General features: G+C 49.2%; 1 protein-coding gene across 1 annotated transcript in view; it reads right to left on the reverse strand.

Moving 5' to 3' along the window:
- The window catches only part of LOC107006150, a 15280-nt gene extending 1495 nt beyond the window's left edge, over positions 1–13785 (reverse strand). The window contains exon 1 of the mRNA XM_027913767.1: positions 13597–13785. Within this exon, the coding sequence (XP_027769568.1) occupies positions 13597–13785 (189 nt within the window). The remainder of the gene's footprint in view (positions 1–13596) is intronic.
- Positions 13786–26365: the final 12580 nt, after the last annotated feature.

A 26365-nucleotide genomic window follows, 5' to 3' on the forward strand; every position in this document is an offset into this window, starting at 1 on the left:
TGATGTATAAGTATGGGTATGTACACAACACATACTATCTTTTGGTTGTATATGAAATATTTATCGAAGTTTATTTGAAATATATAGCTTCAATTTAATGATTAATTAGTTCATTTTGTTTTTTAGGTCACTTGTATGTATGTAAATATATTATATATATTTGTGCTGTAGGCTTATAAATGTTGAAGTTACACTTTGTAAGTGTTGCTCTAGGTAGATAAAAAGTTACACTTTGAAAGTGTTGCATGAGATGACCAATAAAAGGCAACACTTTTTAAGTGTGACCAATAAATCTGAAAAGGCAACGCTTTTAAGTGTAGCCAAAGATGGCAACATTTAAAAAGTGTTGCCTAATGTCAAAGGTTACGCTTCTTTTGGGCAGCCCCTAAAAAGTGTTGCTGAATGTCCAAAAGTGTATCCTTTTATCAAAGGCCACACTTTTTGCCAGTTTAGGCTACACATACGTGGTGTTGCTGTAGGCCGAAAATGGTGTAGTGATCGCCCTTAGAAACATATATTATCGGACGACATCGGGCATGTCATGCTATCATCGCCTTTGGAATTAACACATGATCGGATGACGTCGGCCGTGGCATGCTATCATTTTTCTTTTATAGCACACACGGTCGAACAATGTTGGGAGTGGCATGCCGTCATCGCACTTAAACAACATACACGGTATGTTGACGTCTAGCGTGGCATATTATCATTGACCTTGAACAAAACATACTGTCGGATTACCTCGTGTGTGGCATGACCACGTAGCCCTTGGGAAGTACACGATCGGACGATGTCGAATGGTGCATGCCATCATAGCCCTTGGACAGTACACACGATCGGACTACGTCGTGCGTGGCATGACATCATTGCCCTTGGACAGCACACACGATCGGACTACGTCATGCGTGTCATGACATCATTGCCCTTGGACAGCACATGCTGTTGAAAGACATCGGCAGGGGGATGCCCGCATGTCCCGCATGTCCCTTGGTCAGCAAACGCGATCGAACGACGTCGGACGTGGCATGCCATCAGCGCCCTTGGACAACACACGGTCAGACGACGTCGAGCGTTGCATTCCATACACGCCCTTGGACAAAACATACTGTCGGACTACGTCGGCTATGGCATGCCCGCATGGCCCTTGGGCAGCACACGGTTTGACGACGTCGAGCGTGGCATGCCATCATCGCCCTTATAGAGCACACATGATAGGATTAGGTCGTGCGTGGCATGACATGATCGCCCTTGGACTGCACATGCGGTCGGGAGACATCGGTAGTGGCATGCCTGCATGTCCTTTGTCAGCACACACGATCAAATGACGTCAGGCGTGGCATGCCATCATCGCCCTTTGACAACACACAGGGTCGGACGACGTCGAGCGTTTCATGCCTTACACTCCCTTGGACTACACACACAGACGAATGACGTTAGGCATGACATGTTTTCATAACACTTGGGCAGCTTACAGGGATGGACTACGTCAAGCCTGGCATGCCCGTATGGACTTTTTAAAGCTCACGCGGTCAGACGATGTCGGGCATGCCGTCATATACATTGGACTGCACACACATATGGATGACGTCGGGCGTGGCAAATTATCATCGCCATTGTGCAGCACACAATTTCAAATGACGTCGGGCATTTGATGCCACCATTGCCCTTGGGCGGCACACACGGTCTTACTACGTCGGGCTTGGCATACCATATTGCCCTTGGACAACACAAACGGTCGGACAACTTCAGGCGTGGCATGCCATCATCGCATTTGGACAAAAGATACTGATGAACGACATCGGACGTGGCATGCCATTATCGCCCTTGGACAGCAAACATGGTCAGATGACGTTAGGCGTAGCATGCCAGCATGGTCCTCGAGAAGCACAGACAGTCGGACAACAACGAGCGTGGAATGCCATCATCATTCTAGGACAACACATACGATCGGACTACGTCGGGAATGGCATGTAATCATAGCCTTTGGGCAGCACACACAGTCTGACAATGGCGGGTGTGGCATGCTATCAAAGCCCTTGGAAAGCATACACGATCGAACGACATCAGGTATGGCATGTTATCATCTCCCTTGGACAACACACACGATCGAACTACGTAGGGCGTTGCATGCCTGCATGGCCCTTCGGCAGCACACACGATCGGATGACGTCTGGCGTGGCATGCAATAATCTCCTTTGTGCAGCACACACGGTCGGACGACGTCGCTTGTGACATGCCATCATCACCCTTGGGCAACACACACGATCGGATGATGCCGGGAATGGCATGACATCATCGCTCATGGATTGCATACACAGTCGAACGACGTCGGGCGTGGCATGCCATCTTTGCCCTTGGACAACATACACGGTCGGACCATGTTACGTGTTACATGCCATCATCGCCCTAGGCAGCACACACGGTCAGATGACGTTTTGTGTGGCATGCCATCATCGCCCTTGGAAAGTATTCACGATAGGACGACGTCGTGCGTGGCATGACATCATTGCCCTTGGACAGCACATGCTGTTGAAAGACATCGGCAGTGGGATGCCCACATGTCCCTTGGTCAGCAAACGCGATGGAACGACGTCGGACGTGGCATGCCATCAGCGCCCTTGGACAACACACGGTCAGACGATGTCGAGCGTTGCATTCCATACACGCCCTTGGACAAAACATACTGTCGGACTACGTCGGTTATGGCATGCCCGCTTGGCCCTTGGGCAGCACACGGTTGGACGACGTCGAGCGTGGCATGCCATCATCGCCCTTGTAGAGCACACATGATCGGACTAGGTCGTGCGTGGCATGCCATCATCGCCCTTGGACTGCACATGCGGTCGGAAGACATCGGTAGTGGCATGCCTGCATGTCCTTTGTCAGCACACACGATCAAATGACGTCAGTCGTGGCATGCCATCATCGCCCTTTGACAACACACAGGGTCGGACGACGTCGAGCATTTCATGCCTTATACTCCCTTGGACTACACACACAGACGAATGACGTTAGGCATGACATGTTTTCATCACTCTTGGGCAGCTTACAGGGTTGGACTACGTCAAGCCTGGCATGCCCGTATGGCCTTTTGAAAGCTCACACGGTCAGACGATGTCGATGTGGCATGCCGTCATATACATTGGACTCCACACACAGATGGATGACGTCGGGCGTGGCATATTATCATCGCCCTTGTGCAGCACACAATTTCACATGACGTCGGGCATTTGAATCCATCATTGCCCTTGGGCGGCACACAAGGTCTTACTACGTCGGGCTTGGCATGCCATATTGCCCTTGGACAACACAAACGGTCGGACAACTTCAGGCGTGGCATGCCATCATCGCATTTGGACAAAAGATACTGATGAACGACATCGGACGTGGCATGCCATTATCTCCCGTGGACAACAAACATGGTCAGATAAGGTTAGGCGTGGCATGCCAGCATGGTATTCGAGAAGCACACACAGTCGGACAACAACGAGCGTGGAATGCCATCATCATTCTAGGACAACACATACGATCGGACTACGTCAGGAATGGCATGTCATCATAGCCTTTGGGCAGCACACACAGTCTGACAATGGCGGGTGTGGCATGCTATCATCGCCCTTGGAAAGCATACACGATCGAACGACATCGGGTATGGCATGTTATCATCTCCCTTGGACAACACACACGATCGGACTACGTAGGGCGTTGCATGCCTGCATGGCCCTAGGGCAGCACACACGATCGGATGACGTCTGGCGTGGCATGCCATAATCTCCTTTGTGCAGCACACACGGTCGGACGACGTTAGTTGTGACATGCCATCATCACCCTTGGGCAATACACACGATCGGATGATGCCGGGAATGGCATGCCATCATCGCTCATGGATAGCATACACAGTCGAACGACGTCGGGCGTGGCATGCCATCTTTGCCCTTGGACAACATACACGGTCGGACTACGTTAGGCGTTGCATGCCATCATCGCCCTAGGGCAGCACACACGGTCAGATGACGTTTTGTGTGGCATGCCATCATCGCCCTGGGAAAGTATTCATGATAGGACGACGTTGGACGTGGCATGCCATCATCGCCCTTGGGCAGCACACACGGTCAGATGACGTTTGGCGTGGCATGCCTTCATCGCCCTTGGAAAGTATACACAATCAGATGACGTCGGGCGTGGCATGTTATCATTGCTCTAGGAGAGCATACACGATCAGAATTTTTCGGGTGTGGCATGCCATCATCGCTTATGGACATAACACACGATCGAAGTACGTCGTGCATGGAATGCCGTCATGGACCTTGGGAAGCACACGTGATCGGACGATGTCGTGCGTGGCATGGAATCATCGCCCTTAGAAACATATATTATCGGAAGACATCGGGCGTGTCATGCAATCATCGCCTTTGGAATGAACACACGATCGGATGACGTCGGGCGTGGCATGCTATCATTTTCCTTGGATAGCACACACGGTCGAACAATGTTGGGCGTGGCATGCCATCATCGCACTTGGACAACATACACGAAATGTTGACGTCTAGCGTGGCATATTATCATTGCCCTTGGACAAAACATACTATCGGATTACGTCGGGTGTGGCATGCCCACGTAGCCCTTGGGATGTACACGATCGAATGATGTCGAACGTTGCATGCCATCATAGCCCTTGGATAGCACACACGATCGGCCTACGTCGTGCGTGGCATGACATCATTGAACTTGGACAGAACATGCGGTTGAAAGACATCGGCAGTGGGATACCCGCATGTCCCTTGGTCAGCAAACGCGATCGAACGACGTCGGACGTGGCATGCCATCAGCGCCTTTGGACAACACACGGTCAGACGACGTCGAGCATTGCATTCCATACACGCCCTTGGACTACACACACAGACGAACGACGTGGGGCGTGACATGTTATCATCACTCTTGCGCATCACACACGGTCATACTCCCTCGAGCGTGGCATGCCCGTATGGACATTTGAAAGCACACAAGGTCAGACGACGTTGATGCGGCATGCCATCATCTCCATTGGACTATACAAAAAGACGAATGACGTCGAGCGTGGCACATTATCATCGCCATTGTGCAGCACCAACTGTCACACGTAATCGGTCATTAGATGCCATCATTTCCCTTGGGTAGCACACACGGTCTGACTACATCGGTCTTGGCATGCCATCATTGCACTTGGGCAGCACACATGAATGGACTATGTCAGGCATGTCATGCCATCATCACCCTTTGACAACACACACTGATGAACGACATCGGACATGTCATGCCATAATCGCCCTTCGACAGCACACACAGTTGGATGACGTTAGGCGTGGCATGTTATCATCGCCCTTAAAGATTATACACGATCAAACCACGTCAGGCGTTGCATGCCATCTTTGCCCTTGGACAACATACACAGTCGGACTACGTTAGGCTATGCATGCCATTAGAGCCCAAGGGCAGCACACACGGTCAGACGACGTCTGGCATGGCATGCCATCATCGCCCTTGGAAAGTATACACGATAGGACGACGTTAGGCATGGCATGCAATCATCGCCCTTGGGAAGAGCACACGGTCATATGACGTTTGGTGTGGCATGCCATCATCGCCCTTGGAAAATATACACGATAGGAAGACGTTGGACGTGGCATGCTATCATCGCCCTTGGGCAGCACACACGGTTAGATGACGTTTGGCGTGGCATGCCATTATCGCCCTTGGAAACTATACACGATCGGACGACGTCGGGCGTGACATGTTATCATTGCCCTTGGAGAGAATACACGATTAGATGACGTCGGGCGTGGCATGCCATCATCGCTTATGGACATAACACATGATCGTACTACGTCGAGCATGGAAAGCCATCATGGCCCTTGGGCAGCACACGCGATCGAACGATGTCGTGCGTGGCATGGAATCATCGCCGTTAGAAACATATATTATTGGATGACATCGGGCGTGGCATGCTATCATCGCCTTTGGTATGAACACCCGATCGAATGACGTCGGGCGTGGCATGCTATCATTTTCCTTGGATAGCACACACGGTCGAACAATGTTGGGCGTGGCATGCATCATCGCACTAAGACAACATACACGGTATGTTGACTCAGGCGTGGCATATTATCATTGCCCTTGGAAAAAACATAATGTCGGATTACGTCGGGTATGGCATGCCCCCATAGCCCTTGGGAAGTACTACACGGTCGGACGACGTCGAACGTTGCATGCCGTCATAGCCCTTGGATAGCACACATGATCAGACTACGTCGTGCGTGGCATGACATCATTGCCCTTGGACAGCACATGTGGTTGAAAGACATCGGCAGTGGCATGCCCGCATGTCCCTTGGTCAGCAGACGCGATCGAACGACGTCGGACGTGGCATGCCATCATCGCCCGTGGACACCACGTGGTCAGACGACGTCGAGCGTTAGATTTCAAACACGCCCATGGACTACAGACACAAACAAACAACGTCGGGCGTTACATGTTATCATCACTCGTGCGCATCACACACAATCATACTACGTCAAGCGTGGCATGCCCGAATTGCCATTTGAAAGCACACACGGTCAGAAGACGTTGATGTGGCATGCCATAATCTCCATTGGACTATTCAAAAAGACGAATGACGTTGAGCGTGCCATATTATCATCGCCCTTGTACAGCACCCAATGTTACACGCAATCGGTCATTAGATTCCATCATTTCCCTTGGGCAGCACACACGGTCTGACTACATCGGTCTTGGCATGCCATTATTGCACTTGGGCAGCACACATGAATGGACTATGCCAGGCGTGTCATGCCATCATAGCCCTTTGACAACACACACTGATGAACGACATCAGACGTGTCATGCCATCATTGCCCTTGGACAACACACACGGTTGGACGACGTTAGGCGTGGCATGTTATCATCGCCCTTAGAGAGCATACACGATCAGACGATGTCGGGCGTGCCATGCCATCATCGCCCTTTGACAACACACACTGATGAACGACATCAGATGTGTCATGCAATAATCTCCCTTGGACAACACACACGGTTGGAGGACGTTAGGCGTGGCATGTTATCATCGCCCTTAGAGAGCATACACGATCAGACGACGTCGGGCGTTGCATGCTATCCTCGCCTTTGGAATGAACACACGATCGGATGACGTCGGGCGTGGCATGCTATCATTTTCCTTGGATAGCACACACGGTCGAACGACGTTGGTGTGGCATGGCATCATCACTCTTGGACAACATACACGTTTGTTGACGTCAGGCGTGGCATATTATCATTGCCCTTGGACAAAACATACTGTTAAATTCCGTCGGGTGTGGCATGCCTTCATAGACCTTGGGCGGTACACGGTTGGACGACGTCGAACGTGGCATGCCATCATCGCCCTTGGACAGCACACACGATAAGACTACGTCTTGCGTGGCATGAGATCATTGTCCTTGGACAGCACATGCGGTTGAAAGACATCGACAGTGGCATGCCCGCATGTCCCTTGGTCAGCACACGCGATCGAACACGTCGAACGTGGCATGCCGTCAACGCCCTTGGAATGCACATGGTCAGATGACGTCGAGCGTTGCATTCCATACACGCCCTTGGACTACACACACAGACGAACGACATCGGGTGTGACATGTTATCATCACTCTTGCGCAGCATACATGGTCTTACTACGTCTGGTGTGGCATGCTCGTATGGCCTTTTGAAAGCACACACGATCAGACGACGTCGAGCGTGGCATATTATCATCGCCCTTGTGTAGCAACCACTGTCACACGAAATCGGTCATTAGATGACATCATCTCCCTTGGGCAGCACACACGGTCTGAGTACATCGGTCTTATCATGCCATCATTGCACTTGGGCAGCACACATGAATGGACTATGTCAGGCGTGGCATGCCATCATCGCCCTTTGACAACACACACTGATGAACGACATCAGACGTGTCATGCCATCATTGCCCTTGGACAACACACACGGTTGGACGACGTTAGGCGTGGCATGTTATCATCGCCCTTAGAGAGCATACACGATCAGACGATGTCGGGCGTGCCATTCCATCATCGCTCTTCAAGATCACACACGATGGGACTACATCGGGCATGGAATGCAATTTTGGCCCTTTGGCAGCACACACGGTCGGAATGTTTCGTGCGTGGCATGCAATCATCACCCTTGGACAACATATACTACCGGAGTTTATCGGGCGTGTGATGCTATCATCGCCTTTGGAATGAATAAACAGTCAAACGACGTTGGGTGTGGCATAGTATCATTGTCCTTGGACAAAACATACTGTCGGACTACGTCGGGTGTGGCATGCCTGCATGGCCCTTGGGCAGCACACGCTCGGACCACGTCAGGCATGACATGCCATCATCGCCCTTGGACAGCACACACGGTCGGACAATGTCAAGTGTTGCATGCAATATTAGCCCTTGGACTATACACACGGACGAATGACGTTGGGCGTGGCATGTTATCATCACTCTTGGGAAGCACACAATGTCGGACTATGTTGAGCGCGCCATGTCCGTATGGCCTTTTAAAAGCACACACGGTCGAACAACATCGACGTGGCATGCCATCATCACCATTGGACTGCACACATGGACATATGACATCGTTCATGGCATATTGTCATCGCCCTTGTGCAGCACACACTGTCAAACGAAGTCAGGCGTTAGATTCCATCATTGCCATTGGGCAGCACACACGGTCTTACTACATCGGGCTTGGAATGCCATCTTTCCCTTGGATAGCACATACAGTCGGACGTCGTCTGGCGTGGCATGCCATCATTGCCATTGGAGAATAGATAATGACGACGGACATCAGATGTGGCATGCCTTCATCGCACTGGGAAAGCATACACGGTCGGATGACGTTAGGCGTGGCATGACAGCATGGTCCTCGGGAAGCACACACGGTCGCACAACAACGAGTGTGGCATGCCATCATCTCCTTTGGATAGCACACACGATCGGACTACGTGGGGAATGGCATGTCATCATCACCCTTGGGCAGTACACACGATCGGAAAACGTCGGTAGTGGCATACTATATCATCGCCCTTGGAAACCATACACGATCGAATGATGTCGAGTGTGGCATGTTATCATCTCCCTTGGACAACACACACGATCGGACCACATAGGGCGTGGCATGCCTGCATGGCCCTTCGGCAACACGAACGATCGGTTCACGTCCGTCTTGGCATGCCATTATCACATCTGTGCTGCACACACGATTGGACGACGTCGGATATGACATGCGATCATCGCCCTTGGGCAACACACACGATCAGACGACGTCGGGCGTGGCTTGACATCATCAACCTTGGACAGCACACACAGTCGGACGATGTCGGGCATGGCATGCCATCTTCGCCTTTGGACAGCATACACAGCCGGAATACATTAGGCGTTGCATGCCATCATCGCCCTTGGACAACACACACGGTCGGACGACGTTGGGTGTAACATGCCATCATCACACTTGGATAACATACACGATCGGACGACGTCGGGAGTGGCACATTATCATCGCCCTTGTAAAGAACATACCATCGGATTACGTTGGGTGTGTCATGCCCGCATGGCCATTGGGCAGCACAAAGTCGAACGACGTCGAGTGTGCCATGAAATCATTGCCCTTGGACAGTACACACGATCGTACTACGTCGGGCATGGCATGCCATCATCGCCCTTGGACCGCACATACGGTTGGACAACATCAAGTGTGGCCTTTCAGCATGTCCATTAGGGAGCACACACAATCAGACCACGTTGGGCATGGCATGCCATCATCGCCCTTGGATAGCACGCACAGACGGACGACATTGGGCGTTGCATGTCATATACGCCTTTTGATTACACACATGGACAAACGACGTCGAGCGTGGCATGTTATCATCGCTCTTGGGCAGCACACACAATTGGACTACATCTTGCATGGCATGACTATACAGCCTTTGGATGGCACACAGGGTCGAACGATGTCGACGTTGCATGCCATCATCGCTGTTTGAGTGGACACACAAATGGATTACGTCGATCGTGGCATGCCATCATCGCCCTTGTGCAACACTAATGGCAGACGACGTCAGGCGTTTGATGTCATCATTGCCCTAGGGTAACAGACACGGACGGACGATGTCGGGTATGGCATGCCATCATTTCCCTTTGACAATATACACGGTTAGACGATGTCGGGCGTGGCATGCCATCATCGCCCTTGGAGAGAATGCACAGTTGGACGAAATCGGGCGTGGCACGCCCGCATTGCCCTTGGGCAACACAGCAGTCGAACAACGTCGAGCATGGCATTCCATCTTCCCCTTTTGACAGAACACACAGTAGGACGACGTTGACTTGACATGCAATCATCATGTTTGGACTGCACACAAAGACAGACGACGTGGGGCGTGACATGCCATCATCGCCCTTGTGCAGCACACACTTTCAGACGACCTTGGGAATTGGATGCCACCATTGCCCTTTGTAAGCACACACAGTTGGACTATATCCGGCGTGTCACACCATTTCGCCCTTGGATAGCACATAGTCATACGACATTAGGCGTGGCATGCCAGCATGGTCCTTCGCCAGCATAGACGTTCTAACAACGATGAGCGTCTCATGCCATCATCGCCCTTGGACAGCACACACGATTGGACTAGGTTGGCGCAGCATGTCATCACCGCCCTTAGGTAGCACGATCAGATAATGTCGGGCGTAGCATGCCATCATCTCTCTGGGAAAGCATACACGATAGGTTGAAGTCGGGCGTGGCATGTTATCATCTCCCTTGGATAACACATACGATCGGTTGATGTCCGGCGTGGCATGCCCGCATGGACCTTGGGCAGCACACACAGTCGGATGACGTCGGGCGTGGCATGCCATTAGCGCCTTTGGACAACACACACTGACGAACGACATTGGACGTGGCATGCCATCATCACCCTTTTGCAGCATACACGGCCTGACGAAGTCCGGCGTTACATGTTATCATCGTCCTTAGGCACCTCACAATGTCGGACGATGTCGGGTGTGGCATGCCATCATCGCCCTTGGAAATCATACACGATCGGGTGATGTCGGACGTGGAATGCTATCTTTGCCCTAGGAAAGCATACATTGTCAGCTTACATCGGGCGAGGCATGTCATAATTACCATTGAACAAAACATACCGTCGTATTACGTCGGGTGTGGCATGCCTGCATGGCCCTTCGGCAGCACACAGTCGAATGTCGTTGAGTGTGCCATGCAATCATTGCGCTTGGACAGCACACACGATTGGACTATGTCGGGCGTTGCATGCCATCATCGCCCTTGGACCGCACATGCGGTAGGACAACATCAAGTGTGGCCTTTCAGCATGTCCATTAGGGAGCACACACAATCGGACCACGTTGGGCATTGCATGCCATCATCGCCTTTGGATAGCACGCACAGACGGACGACATTGGGCGTTGCATGCCATATACGCATTTTGATTACACACATGGACAAACGACGTCGAGCGTGGCATGTTATCATCGCTCTTGGGCAGCACACATAATTGGACTACATCTGGCATGGCATGACTATACAGCCTTTGGATGGAACACAGGGTCGGTCGATGTCGACGTTGCATGCCATCATAGCCATTGGACTGGACACACAAATGGATTACGTCGATTGTGGCATGCCATCATCGCCCTTGTGCAACACTCATGGTCAGACGACGTCAGGCATTAGATGTCATCATTGCCTTAGGGTAACAGACACGGACGGACGATGTCGGGTATGGCATGCCATCATTTCCCTTTGACAATATACACCGTTAGACGATGTCGGGCGTGGCATGCCATCATCGCCCTTGGAGAGAATGCACAGTCGGACGAAATCGGGCGTGGCACGCCCGCATTGCCCTTGGGCAACACAGCAGTCGAACGACGTCGAGCATGGCATTCCATCTTCCCCTTTTGACTGAACACACAGTCGGACGACGTTGACTTGGCATGCCATCATCATGTTTGGACTGCACACAAAGACAGACGACGTGGGGCGTGACATGCCATTATCACCCTTTTGCAGCACACAGTTTCAGACGACATTGGGAATTGGATGCCATCATTGCCGTTTGTAAGCACACACAGTTGGACTATATCCGGCGTGGCACACCATTTCACCCTTGGATAGCACATAGTCGTACGACATTAGGCGTGGCATGCCAGCATGGTCCTTCGCCAGCACAGACGGTCTAACGACGATGAGCGTCTCATGCCATATCGCCCTTGGACAGCACACACGATTGGACTAGGTTGGCGCAACATTTCATCACCGCCCTTAGGTAGCACGGTCAGATAATGTCGGGCGTAGTATGCCATCATCTCTCTGGGAAAGCATACACGATGGGTTGACGTCGGGCGTGGCATGTTATCATCTCTCTTGGATAACACATACGATCGGTTGACGTCCGGCGTGGCATGCCCGCATGAACCTTGGGCAGCACACACAGTCGGATGACGTCGGGCGTGGAATGCGATTAGCGCCTTTGGACAACACACACTGACGAACGACATTGGACGTGGCATGCCATCATCACCCTTTTGCAGCATACACGGTCTCACGAAGTCCGGCGTTACATGTTATCATCGCCCTTAGGCACCTGACAATGTCGGACGATGTCGGTTGTGGCATGCCATCATCGCCCTTGGACACCATACACGATCGGATGATGCGGGACATGGAATGCTATCTTCGCCCTTGAAAAGCATACATCGTCGGCTTACATCGGGCGTGGCATGTCATAATTACCATTGGAAAAAACATACCATCGTATTACGTCGGGTGTGGCATGCTTGCATGGCCCTTTGGCAGCACACAGTCGAATGTCGTTGAGTGTGCCATGCAATCATTGCCCTTGGACAGCACACACGATTGGACTATGTCGGGCGTTGCATGCCATCATTGCCCTTGGACCGCACATGCGGTTGGACGACATCAATTGTGGCCTTCCGTCATGTCCATTAGGGAACACACACAATCGGACCACGTTGGGCGTGCCATGCCATCATCGCCCTTGGATAGCAAGCACAGTCGGATGACATTGGGCGTTGCATTCCATATACGCCCTTGGACTACACACATGGACAACGACGACTAGCGTGGCATGTTATCATCGCTCTTGGGTAGCACACACAATTGGACAACATCTGGCATGGCATGACTGTACAGCCTTTGGACATCACATAGGGTCGGACGACGTAGATGTTGCATGCCATCATCTCCATTGGACTGCACACACAGACGGATGACGTCGGGCATGGCATGCCATCATCGCCCTTGTGCAACACTCATGGTCACATGACGTCAGGCGTTAGATGCCATTAATTCCCTAGGGTAACAGACACGGACGGACGATGTTGGGTATGGCATGCCATCATTTCCCTTGGACAATATACACGGTCAGACGATGTCAGGCGTGGCATGCCATCATCGCCCTTGGAGAGCATGCACGGTCGGATGACATCGGGCGTGGCATGATCGCATTGCCCTTAGGCAACACACTAGTCGAACGACGTCGGGCATGGCATTCCATCTTCCCCTTTTAACAGAACAAACAGTCGGACAACGTTGACTTGGCATGCCATCATCATCTTTTGACTGCACACAAAGACAGACGATGTCGGACATGACATGCCATCGTCGCCCTTGTGCAGCACACACTGTCAGACAACATCGGGAATTCGATGCCATCATTGCCTTTAGGAAGCACACACGGTTGGACTACATCGGGCGTGGCATACCATTTCTCCATTGGAAAGCACACACAGTCAGGGAACGTCGTGTGTGGCATGTCTTCATCGGTGATTTTTTGAAAAACGTCTTTTAACCCATTCAATTTTGAAGTTCACCATATTTTGAAGAAAATTGTAATTCTTTATTGCTACAAATCTGATAAAAGAAAATGGATATTTATGTTTTGAATATCTTGGTAATACATTTGAGAATGTTAATTTTAATGTTAGACAATAAATTTTATGATAAAAAGCTTTTTTTCCCGTTCAATTTTACATTTCCCCTAGTTTTGCACACCCGGTTGGACGACGTCAGGCGTGGCGTGCCATCATCGCCCTTGGACAGCACACACGATCGGACTACATCTAGTGTGGTATGCCATTATTACCCTGCGGCAGCACACACAGTCGGACGGAATTGGGCATGACAATCCCATCATCGCCCTTGGAATGCACACACGGTCGGACGACAACACACAAGGTGTGTCATCATTAACCTTGAAAAGCATACACAATCGGACGACATCGGGCGTGGCTTGTTATCATCGCCCTTGGACAGCACACACGATCGGACGACGTAGGGCATGGAATGCCCACATGGACCTTGGGTAACACAAACAATCGGATGACGTCAGGCGTGGCATGCCTTCATCTCCATTGGGCAGCACACGTGGTCGAACGACGTTTGGAGTGACATGACATGTTCGCCCTTGGCCAAGATATACGGTCGTACGACGTCGGGCGTGGCAGGCCATCATCAAGCTTGGACAGAAAACACGAGTGACATGCCCGCGCGAATCTTGGGCAACACTCAAGGTCACACGATGTCGAGCGTTTCATCCCATCATCGCGCTTGGGTAGCACAAGCGGTCGGACGACATCGGGCGTGGCATGTTATCATTGCTCTTAAAGAGCAAACACGATCATATTAAGTCGGGCGTGGCATGCCATCATTGCTTATGGACATAACACATGAACGAACTACGTCGAGCATGGAATGCCATCAAGCACACGTGATCGGACGATGTCATGTGTGGCATAGAATCATCGCCCTTAGAAACATATAATATCGAAAGACATCGGGCGTGGCATGCTATCATCGCCTTTAGAATGAACACACGATCGGATGACTTCGGGCGTGGCATGCTATCATTTTCCTTGGATAGCACACACGGTCGAACAATGTTGGGCGTGGCATGCCATAATCGCACTTGGACAACATACACGGTATGTTGACGTCTGGCGTGGCATATTATCATTGCCCTTTGACAAAACATACTGATGGATTACGTCAGGTGTGGCATGCCCACGTAGCCCTTAGGAAGTAAACGGTCGGACGATGTCGAATGTTGCATGCCATTATAGCCCTTGGGCAGCACACACGATCGGACTACGTCGTGCGTGGCATGACATCATTTCCCTTGGACAGCACATGCGGTTGAAAGACATCGGCAATGGCATGCCCCCATGTCCCTTGGTCAACACACGTGATCGAACGACGTTGGACGTGGCATGCCATCATCACTCTTAGAAAGGACACGGTCAGACGACGTCGAGCATTGCATTCCATACAAGAACTTGGACTACACACACAGACGAACGACATTGGGCGTGACATGTTATCATCACTTTTGCGCATCACACACGGTCATACTACGTCAAGCGTGGCATGCCAGTATTGCCATTTGAAAGCAAACACGGTCACACGATGTTGATGTGGCATGCCATCATCTCCATTGGACTATACAAATAAACAAATGACGTCGAGCGTGGCATATTATCATCGCCCTTGTGCAGCACCCACCGTCGCACGCAATCGGTCATTAGATGCCATTATATCCCTAGGGCAACACACACGGTCTTACCACAACGGTCTTGGCATGCCATCATTGCACTTGGGCAGCACACACACTACACCATTTTCGGCCTACAGCAACACCGCGTAAGTGTAGCCTAAACTAGCAAAATGTGTGGCCTTTGATAAAAGGCTACACTTTTGGATATTCAGCAACAATTTTTAGGGGCTGCCCAAAAGAAGCGTAACCTTTGACATTAGGCAACACTTTTTACATGTTGCCATCTTTGGCTACACTTATAAAGCGTAGCCAAATAGGTATAAGGGCACGCTTTAAAGACGTGCATTAGCAACACCTATTTTTTGTTAGACTACACTTAAAAGCGTTGCCTTTTCAGATTTATTGGTCACACATAAAAAGTGTTGCCTTTTATTGGTCATCTATTGCAACACTTTCAAAGTGTAACTTTTTATCTACCTAGAGCGACACTTACAAAGTGTAACTTCAACATTTATAAGCCTACATGTAGCGCAAATATATATAATATATTTACATACATACAAGTGACCTAAAACACAAAATGAACTAATTAATCTTTAAATTGAAGCTATATATTTCAAATAAACTTCGAGAAATATTTCATGTACAACCAAAAGATAGTATGTGTTGTATACATACCCATACTTATACATCAATATTTTAAATGTGTACACAATAAATCAAATATGTATTTAAACTTTTACAATAGTTCAAAAACTCTTCATCATCCACTTCAAATTTGATCACCTCCATTTCCCTACACAAATAAGATATTAGCAGTTATATAGAAGAGGGAAGAAGTTCAGATTGCAACAAGATAGAGAGGCAAGAAATCCAGCAGTTACAGAAAATTAGATTGCATCTTTTGATGTTCAAAGTAGATGCCTACTTGTCTTTTGATGTTCAAAGTAGATGATCTTACCTTAGGTGTCTAGAATTCCAAATGAGTTCAACAACAATGAATAATAGCATTAGGGTTCAAACTTCATAAGAAACAATATAAATTATTTGGTGTTATACAATAACCATGATGCACGCAAACTAACACGAACACTAAAGCAAAAAGGAATTAATGAGGAGACACAAACAATTAGATTCTCCTAATAATTATTTGTTTATTTGTTTGTAGTTATGGAAGCACGCCTTCTACTAGGATGTCAAAAGTTATTGTTATAACATGGATATTCTATATAATAAGAAAGAAAATAGACTTTACTGACAGAAATATTTATATATAGAAACAGCAGTTACAGAAAACATTAACAACAAATCTGCATATTGCAGATTCCATACCATGCCAATGTTCTATACAAATGCCAAAAAAACAGTGAAACAAAAGAAGCAAGACCTTAGCTCAATTTAAACCAAATACATTAACAACAACTAAAGAGAGACAAGTCCAGATTGTAGATTACAGCAGCAGCAAAAATTAAAGAAAATTAGATTAGTTTCCTTGTGTAGTTAATAAGTTCCACACGATCAAACAAGGAAACTAAATCTGACATAGCAAAACTACACTTCAACCATACAAGACAAGCAAGATGAATAGTGGTCAAGAGAAACAAAACCTTAGCTCAATTCAAACAAAAGCCACTAACAATAAATTACCAATGAAGAAATAGCAAAAACAATACATAAGTCAATAAGCAAGATCAAAGATCTGTTATACATACCCTGTGCAAATACGTTTCTGAGTTCTTAGGAAAATCAGAATTGATTACAACGTTAACTGCTTGAATATCAATTCCTCTAGTAAACAAATCAGTCCATCAAGAAAAAACACAAAATTAAGAAATTTAACAATTAATCAATTTGAAATTTCAGCTGTAACGGAAAGCGTGGACCGTCGTAGCCATGACGGTCCGTCTTGCATATTCGTCATGAAGATCAGAGAAGTAGCAGAAGAAACTTGCAAGTATGGGACGACGGAGTCCACGATGGCCCGTCATGACCACGACGGATGACCACGACGGCCCGTCATAACCACGACGGCCCGTCATGACCACGACGGCCCGTCATGACCACGGCCCGTCATGACCACGACGGCCTCTCATAACTACGACGGCCCGTCGCGAGGTCCACGGTGGCCCGTCGTGAGGTCCACGACGGCTCGTCGTGACCACGACGTCCCGTCGCGAGTTCCGTCGACCCAGCCGCGTTTTGATAGATTTCCAGCTAATAGAGTTACTCTCTATACTTATGGCCAAAACGACTGAATTAGCTAAAGTTACTATCTATACTTGAAAATGCACTACACAAACAAAGCTTAATGTAAAATTGAGACCAATTTGATCAGGGTGAAGTATAAAATTGAGTTACCAAAATGCTTAATGTAACAGGTATGAGCATGAAAATGATAAAGGAAAACAAAAAATGCAACAAGGAGGGGATGTCAATAGCAAAATATCAGGTATCATAGCTATGAAACCTTACTCAAATAATTTGTCTAAAACTGCTACTAATATTGTTGAAGTTGAAGGAGGGATGGATTAGGGTTGTTAATACAGCCTCACTTCTGCAGAAAGGGGAAACAAGAGGAGGGAATTTGCCCCATGTTTTTCATGAGGGGGTACAGTCATACCTTAACCCTGACCATAGAGCCTCAACTAACAATAAAACTCAGCAACAGCAATCTAAACAACAGCAGGGTCAACAACAAGGGCAGACAGTGGCAATTAAACAAGGGCACCTTAACACACAATTCTCACAATACTACCTGACACCTCTATTTCAGTTTCTAAAGTAAGTCAAAATTTGTACTTACTTGATGAAATCAGTTCTTCAGCTTCCGTCCTTCAGCTCTTCGATTTTTATTTCTTCGATCCCCAGTTCTTCAGCATCAACTCTTCATTTCGTCGAGCAAATCAAAATCTGGAGAGGAGAATCTTCAACTCAATTCTTCAGTGTTTCAGCTTAGCTACTCAGGAGAATCTACATGTTTCAAAAGTTTTATAGCTACATAAATGTCAAAACAAATATAACACGCAAGTTTAAAAAAAATAATTGAAACTATGTCATATAAAGAGAAACTGGAGGAGTAATGTTCAATAAAAACATTATAGTAACGGTTCCATATCAAATTGAAAATATCATGATAACCTATTATAACAATACTTGTTCTGTTTAATGCCCATCATTTCATTATACTCAATCTTCACAATTCTTTACTTTTATCGAACGAACAACTAAATATCTCAGTTCATTCAGTTTTCTGCTTTTCATTAGTTCAACATCACGATACAAGGTATTAATGCTCAGGGCACCCAGAAATCAACTAGTAAAGCTAAATTACGAGTTAGACTCCCAAAAATTGTACAAAAACACAAGAACATCAAAAACCTAAAGCTAGAATTTAGACTTTCAAAGATAGAATTCTTACCAGGTAAACCCTAAATCTGTCTTAAATCAAGTCCTGCAACGAGAAATCTGAGAGAAAAGTGTGACGGAGAGACTTAACTTCAGTTCATCTTGATAACAACCCGAATCAATTCCTTCTAAACAAAAAATATAAAAATTTATTCAATATGATGAAGCTTGATGAAATCTTCAGCTCTTACCTTGACAAAATCTTCAGCTCGGAGAAGAGAAAGCTCGGTTAGCTCGATGAGTTTTGCTGCTCGATCTTTAGCTCGATCTTCAGCTCGGATAAAAGAAATTGTTAGTTCTTCAGCTCGAGGAAGGAAAGGGAAAGCGTGACTTGAAGGAAATAGCACCATCTTTAGCACAATATCAGAGAAAGGAAAGGGAAAGGGAAAGCGTGAGTTCTTCAGAAAAGGAAAGGGAAAGCGAGAAGGAAATAGAAAGTCTTTTAGTTTTATTATTAATTAATTTTTTTTTTGGCCAATAAAATGGGAGGGAGTGTTAAAAATATTGGAGGGAATATAATATTTTAGTGAAAAATTTTAAGGCAACACTTATAAAGTGTTGTTTTTTCAATTATAAAAATAGGACATTTTAGAAGTGTGGTCATATATGTAAATAGGTGTTGCCAATTATATCATATTTTAACAACACTTATAAAGTGTATCTTGTATTATTAAAGAGTACACTTTTGAAGTGTTGCCAAAATTATTGTAGCTAAAAGTTAAAAATTTTGGCTACGCTTTAAAAGCGTTCCCAAAACTACTTTAGGCAACACTTTACAAGTGTAGTCCAAAATAAATGTGGTCGTAGGCCTAAAATGGTGTAGTGACATGAATGGACTATGTCAAGCGTGTCATGCCATCATCGCCCTTTGACAACACACACTTATGAATGACATCGGACGTGTCATGCCATCATCTCCCTTGGACAGCACACACAGTTGGACGACGTTAGGCGTGGCATGTTATCATCGCCCTTAGAGAGCATACACGATCAGACGACGTCGGGTGTGGCATGCCATCTTTTCCCTTGGACAGCATACATGGTCGGACTACGTTAGGCGTTGCATGCCATCATTGCCGTAGGGCAGCACACACGGTCAGACGACGTCTGGCGTGACATGCCATCATCGCCCATGGAAAGTATACAGGATAGGACGACGTTGGGCGTGGCATGCCATCATTGCCCTTGAGCAGCGCACACGGTCAGATGACGTTTTGTGTGGCAGTCCATCATCGCCCTTTGAAAGTATGCACGATAGGACGACGTTGGACGTGACATGCCATCATCGCCCTTGGGCAGCACACACGGTCAGACTACGTCGTGCTTGGCATGCCATCATCTCCCTTGGGCTGCACATGCGGTCGGAAGACATCGGCAGTGGCATGCTCGCATATCCCTTGGTCAGCACACATGATCGGACAACGTCAGGCATGGCATGCCATCATCGCCCTAGGACAGCACACACGGTCGGACGATGTCAAGTGTTGCATGCCATACTCGCCCTTGGACTACACACACGGACGAATGATGTTGGGCGTGGCATGTTATCATCACTCTTGGGAAGCACACAATGTCGGACTACGTTGAGCGCGGCATGCCCGTATGGCCTTTAAAAAGCACACACGGTCGAACAACGTCGATGTGGCATCCCATAATCACCATTGGACTGCAGACATGAACGTATGACATCGTGCATGGCATATTGTCATCGCCCTTGTGCAGCACACACTGTCAAACGAAGTCAGGCGTTAGATTCCATCATTGCCATTGGGCAGCACACACAGTCTTACTACATCGGGCTTGGAATGCCATATTTTCCTTAGACAGCACATACAGTCGGACGTCGTCTGGCGTGGCATGCCTTCATTGCCATTGGAGAATAGATAATGACGACGGACATTAGACGTGGCATGCCTTCATCGCCCTGGGAAAGCCTACACGGTCGGATGACGTTAGGCGTGGCATGGTAGCATGGTCCTCGGGCAGCACACACGGTCGCACAACAACGAGTGTGGCATGCCATTATCTCCCTTGGATTGCGCACACGATCGGACTATGTGGGGCATGGCATGTCATCATTACCCTTGGGCAGCACACACGGTCGGAAAACGTCGGGAGTGGCATACTATATCATCGCCCTTGGAAACCATACATGATCGAATGATGTCGAGTGTGGCATGTTATCATCTCCCTCGGACAACACACACGATCGGACCACATAGGGCGTGGCATGCCTGCATGGACCTTCGGTAACACGAACGATTGGTTCACGTCCGGCTTGGAATTCCATAATCACTTTTGTGCTGCACACACGGTTGGACGATGTCGGCTGTGACATGTCATCATCGCCCTTGGGCAACACACACAATCAGACGACTTCGGGCGTGTTATGACATCATCAACCTTGGACAGCACACACGGTCGGACGATGTCGGGCATGGCATGCCATCTTCTTCTTTGGACAGCATACACGGTCGGAATACATTAGGCGTTGCATGCCATCATCGCCCTTGGAAAACACCCACGGTCGGACGACGTTGGGTGTAACATGCCATCATCGCACTTGGATAACATACACAATAGGACGACGTCGGGTGTGGCACATTATCATCACCCTTGGAAAGAACATACCATCGGATTACGTTGGGTGTGTCATGCCCGCATGGCCCTTGGGCAGCACAAAGTCGAACGACGTCGAGTGTGCCATACAATAATTGCCCTTTGACTGCACACACGATCGTACTACGTCTGGCGTGGCATGCCATCATCTCCCCTGGACCGCACATGCGGTTGGACAACATAAAGTGTGGCCTTTCAGCATGTCCATTAGGGAGCACACATAATCGGACCACGTTGGGCATGGCATGCCATCATCGCCCTTGGATAGCACTCACAGACGGACGACATTCGGCGTTGCATGACATATACGCCCTTTGATTACACACATGGACAAACGACGTCGAGCGTGGCATGTTATCATCGCTCTTGGGCAGCACACACAATTGGACTAAATCTTGCATGGCATGACTATACAGCCTTTGGATGGCACACAGGGTCAGACGATGTCGACGTTGCATGCCATCATCGTCATTGGACTGGACACACAAATGGATTACGTCGGTCGTGGCATGCTATCATCGCCCTTGTGCAACACTCATGGTCAGACGTCGTCAGGCGATAGATGTTATCATTTCCCTAGGGTAACAGACACGGACGGGCGATGCCGGGTATGGCATGCCATCATTTCACTTTGACAATATACACGGTTAGACGATGTGGGGCGTTGCATGCCATCATCGCCCTTGGAGAGAATGCACAGTCGGAAGAAATCGGGCGCGGCACGCCCGCATTGCCCTTGGGCAACACAGCAGTCGAACGACGTCGGGCATGGCATTCCATCTTCCCCTTTTGACAGAAAACACAGTCGGACGACGTTGACTTGGCATGCCATGCAATTATCGCCCTTGTGCAGCACACACTTTCAGACGACATTGGGAATTGGATGCCATCATTGCCCTTTGGAAACACAAACGGTTGGACTATATCCGGCGTGTCACACCATTTCGCCCTTGGATAGCACACAGTCGTACAACATTAGGCGTGGCATGCCAGCATGGTCTTTCGCCAGCACAGACGGTCTAACGACGATGAGCGTCTCGTGCCATCATCGCCCTTGGACAGCACACACGATTGGACTAGGTTGGCGTAGCATGTCATCACCGCCCTTAGGTAGCACGGTAGGATAATGTCGGGCGTGGCATGCCATCATCTACCTGGGAAAGCATGAACGATGGGTTGACGTCGGGCGTGGCATGTTATCATCTCCCTTGGATAACACATACGATCGGTTGACGTCTGGCGTGGCATGCCTGCATGGACCATGGGTAGCACACACAGTCGGATGACGTCGGGCGTGGCATGCCATTAGCGCCATTGGACGACACACACTGACGAACGACATTTGACGTGGAATGCCATCATCACCCTTTTGCAGCATACACGGTCTGACGAAGTCCGGCGTTACATGTCATCATCGCCCTTAGGCACCACACAATGTCGGACGATGTCGGATGTGGAATGCCATCTTCGCCCTTGGACACCATCACGATCGGATGATGTCGGACGTGGAATACTATCTTCGCCCTTGGAAATCATACATGGTCAGCTTACATCGGGCGTGGCATGTCATAATTATCATTGGACAAAACATACCATCGTATTACGTCGGTTGTGGCATGCCTGCATGGCCCTTGGGCAGAACACAGTCGAACGATGTTGAGTGTGCCATGCAATTATTGCCCTTGGACAGCACACACGATTGGACTACGTCGGGCGTTGCATGCCATCATTGCCCTTTGACCGCACATGCGGTTGGACGACATCAATTGTGGCCTTCCGTCATGTCCATTAGGGAACACACACATCGGACCACGTTGGGCGTGGCATGCCATCATCACCCTTGGATAGCACGCACAGTCGGACGACATTGGGCGTTGCATTCCATATACGCCATTGGACTACACACATGGACAAACGACGTCGAGCGTGGCATGTTATCATCGCTCTTGGGTAGCACACACAATTGGACAACATCTGGGATCGCATGACTGTACAGCCTTTGGACGTCACACAGGGTCGGACGATGTCGATGTGGCATGCCATCATCGCCATTGGACTGCACACATAGACGGATGAAATCGGGCGTGGCATGCCATCATAGCCTTTGGCCAACACATACGATCGGACGACGTCGGGCGTGGCAGGCCACCATCTAGCTTGGACAGAAAACACGAGTGACATGCCCGCGCGAATCTTGGGCAACACTCAAGGTCGCACGATGTCGAGCGTGTCATGCCATCATTGCGCTTGGGTAGCACAAGAGGTCGGACGACGTCGGGCGTGGCATGTTATCATTGCTCTTGGAGAGCATACACGATCAGATTATGTTGGGCGTGGCATGCCATCATCGCTTATGGACATAACACACGATCGAACTACGTCGAGCATGGAATGCCATCATGGCCCTTGGGAAGCACACGTGATCGGACGATGTCGTGCGTGGCATGGAATCATCGCCCTTAGAAACATATATTATCGGAAGACATCGGGCGTGGCATGCTATCATCGCCTTTGGAATGAACACACGATCCGATGACGTCGGGCATGGCATGCTATCATCGCCTTTGGAATGAACACACGATCGGATGACGTCGGGTGTGGCATGCTATCATTTTCCTTGGATAGCACACACGGTCGAACAATGTTAGGCGTGGCATGCCATAATCGCACTTGGACAACATACACGGTATGTTGACGTCTGGCGTGGCATATTATCATTGCCCTTTGACAAAACATACTGATGGATTAAGTCAGGTGTGGCATGCCCACGTAGCCCTTGGGAAGTATACGGTCGAACGATGTCGCACGTTGCATGCCATTATAGCCCTTGGGCAGCACACACGATCGGACTATGTCGTGCGTGGCATGACATCATTTCCCTTGGACAGCACATGCGGTTGAAAGACATCGGCAGTGGCATGCCCGCATGTCCCTTGGTCAGCTCACGCCATCGAACGACGTCGGACGTGGCATGCCATCATCACTCTTGGACAGCACGTGGTCAGACGATGTCGAGCGTTGCATTCCATACAAGAAGTTGGACTACACACACAGACGAATGACGTAGGGCGTGATAAGTTATCATCACTTTTGCGCATCACACACGGTCATACACGTCGAGCGTGGCATGCCCGTATTGCCATTTGAAAGCACACACGGTCAGACGATGTTGATGTGGCATGCCATCATCTCCATTGGACTATACAAAAAGACGAATGACGTCGAGCGTGGAATATTATCATCTCCCTTGTGCAGCACCCACTGTCACACGCAATCGGTCATTGGATGCCATCATTTCTCTTGGGCGACACACACGGTTTGACTACATCGGTCTTGACATGCCATCATTGCACTTGGGTAGCACACATGAATGGACTATGTCAGGCGTGTCATGGCATCATCACCCTTTGACAACACACACTTATGAACGACATCGGACGTGTTATGCCATCATTGCCCTTGGACAGCACACACGCTTGGACGACGTTAGGCGTGGCATGCTATCATCGCCCTTAGAGAGCATACACGATCCGACGACATCGGGCGTGGCATGCCATCATCGCCCTTGGACAGCATACACGGTCGGACTACATTAGGCGTTGCATGCCATCATCACCGTAGGGCAGCACACACGGTCAGACGACGTCTGGCATGACATGCCATCATCGACCTTGGAAAGTATACACGATAGCAAGACGTTGGGCGTGGCATGCCATCATCGCACTTGAGCAGCGCACGCGGTCAGATGACGTTTGGTGTGGCATGCCATCATCGCCCTTGGAAAGTATACACGATAGGACGACGTTGGACGTGGCATGCCATCATCGCCCTTGGGCAGCACACACGGTCAGATGACGTTTAACGTGGCATGCCATCATCGCCCTTGGAAAGTATACACGATCGGACAATGTCAGGCGTGGCAGGTTAGCATCGCACTTGGAGAGCATACACAATTAGATGACGTCGGGCTAGGCATGCTATCATCACTCTTTGACATCACACACATTTGGACTACGTCGGGCATAGCATCCCATTATAGCCCTTGGGCAGCACACAAGGTCAGAGGATGTCATGTGTGGCATGCAATCATCGCCCTTTGACAGGATACACTCTCGGACGACATCGGGCGTGGCATGCCATCATCGCTATTAGAATGACCTCACGGCGGACGTTGTCGGGTGTGGCATGCCATCATCGCACTTCCATAGCATACACAGGGTCGGATGCTGTCGGGAGTGGCATGCCATCATTTTCCTTGTATAGCACACACTGTCAGACGGCGTTGGGTGTGCTATGCAATAATCGCACTTGGAAAACATACACGGTCCGACGACGTCGGCATGGCATATAATCATTGCCCTTGGACAAAACATACTGTAGGACTACGTTGGTTATGGCATGCTCGCATGGCCATTTGGCAGCACATGGTTGGACGACATCAAGCGTGGAATGCCATCATCGCCCTTGGACAGCACACGCGATAGGACTAGTTCGTTCGTGGCATGCCATCATCGCCCTTGGAGAGCACACATGATCGGACTAGGTCGTGCGTGGTATGCCATCATCGCCCTTGGACTGCACATGCGGTTGGAAGATCTCGGTAGTGGCATGCCTGCATGTCCTTTGTCAGCACACATGATCAAATGACGTCAGACGTGGCATGCCATTATCGCCCTTTGTCAACACACACGGTTGGACGACGTCGAGCGTTTCATGCCC

Source organism: Solanum pennellii, chromosome 12 (genome assembly GCF_001406875.1).
Source record: "Solanum pennellii chromosome 12, SPENNV200".
NCBI lineage: Eukaryota > Viridiplantae > Streptophyta > Magnoliopsida > Solanales > Solanaceae > Solanum > Solanum pennellii.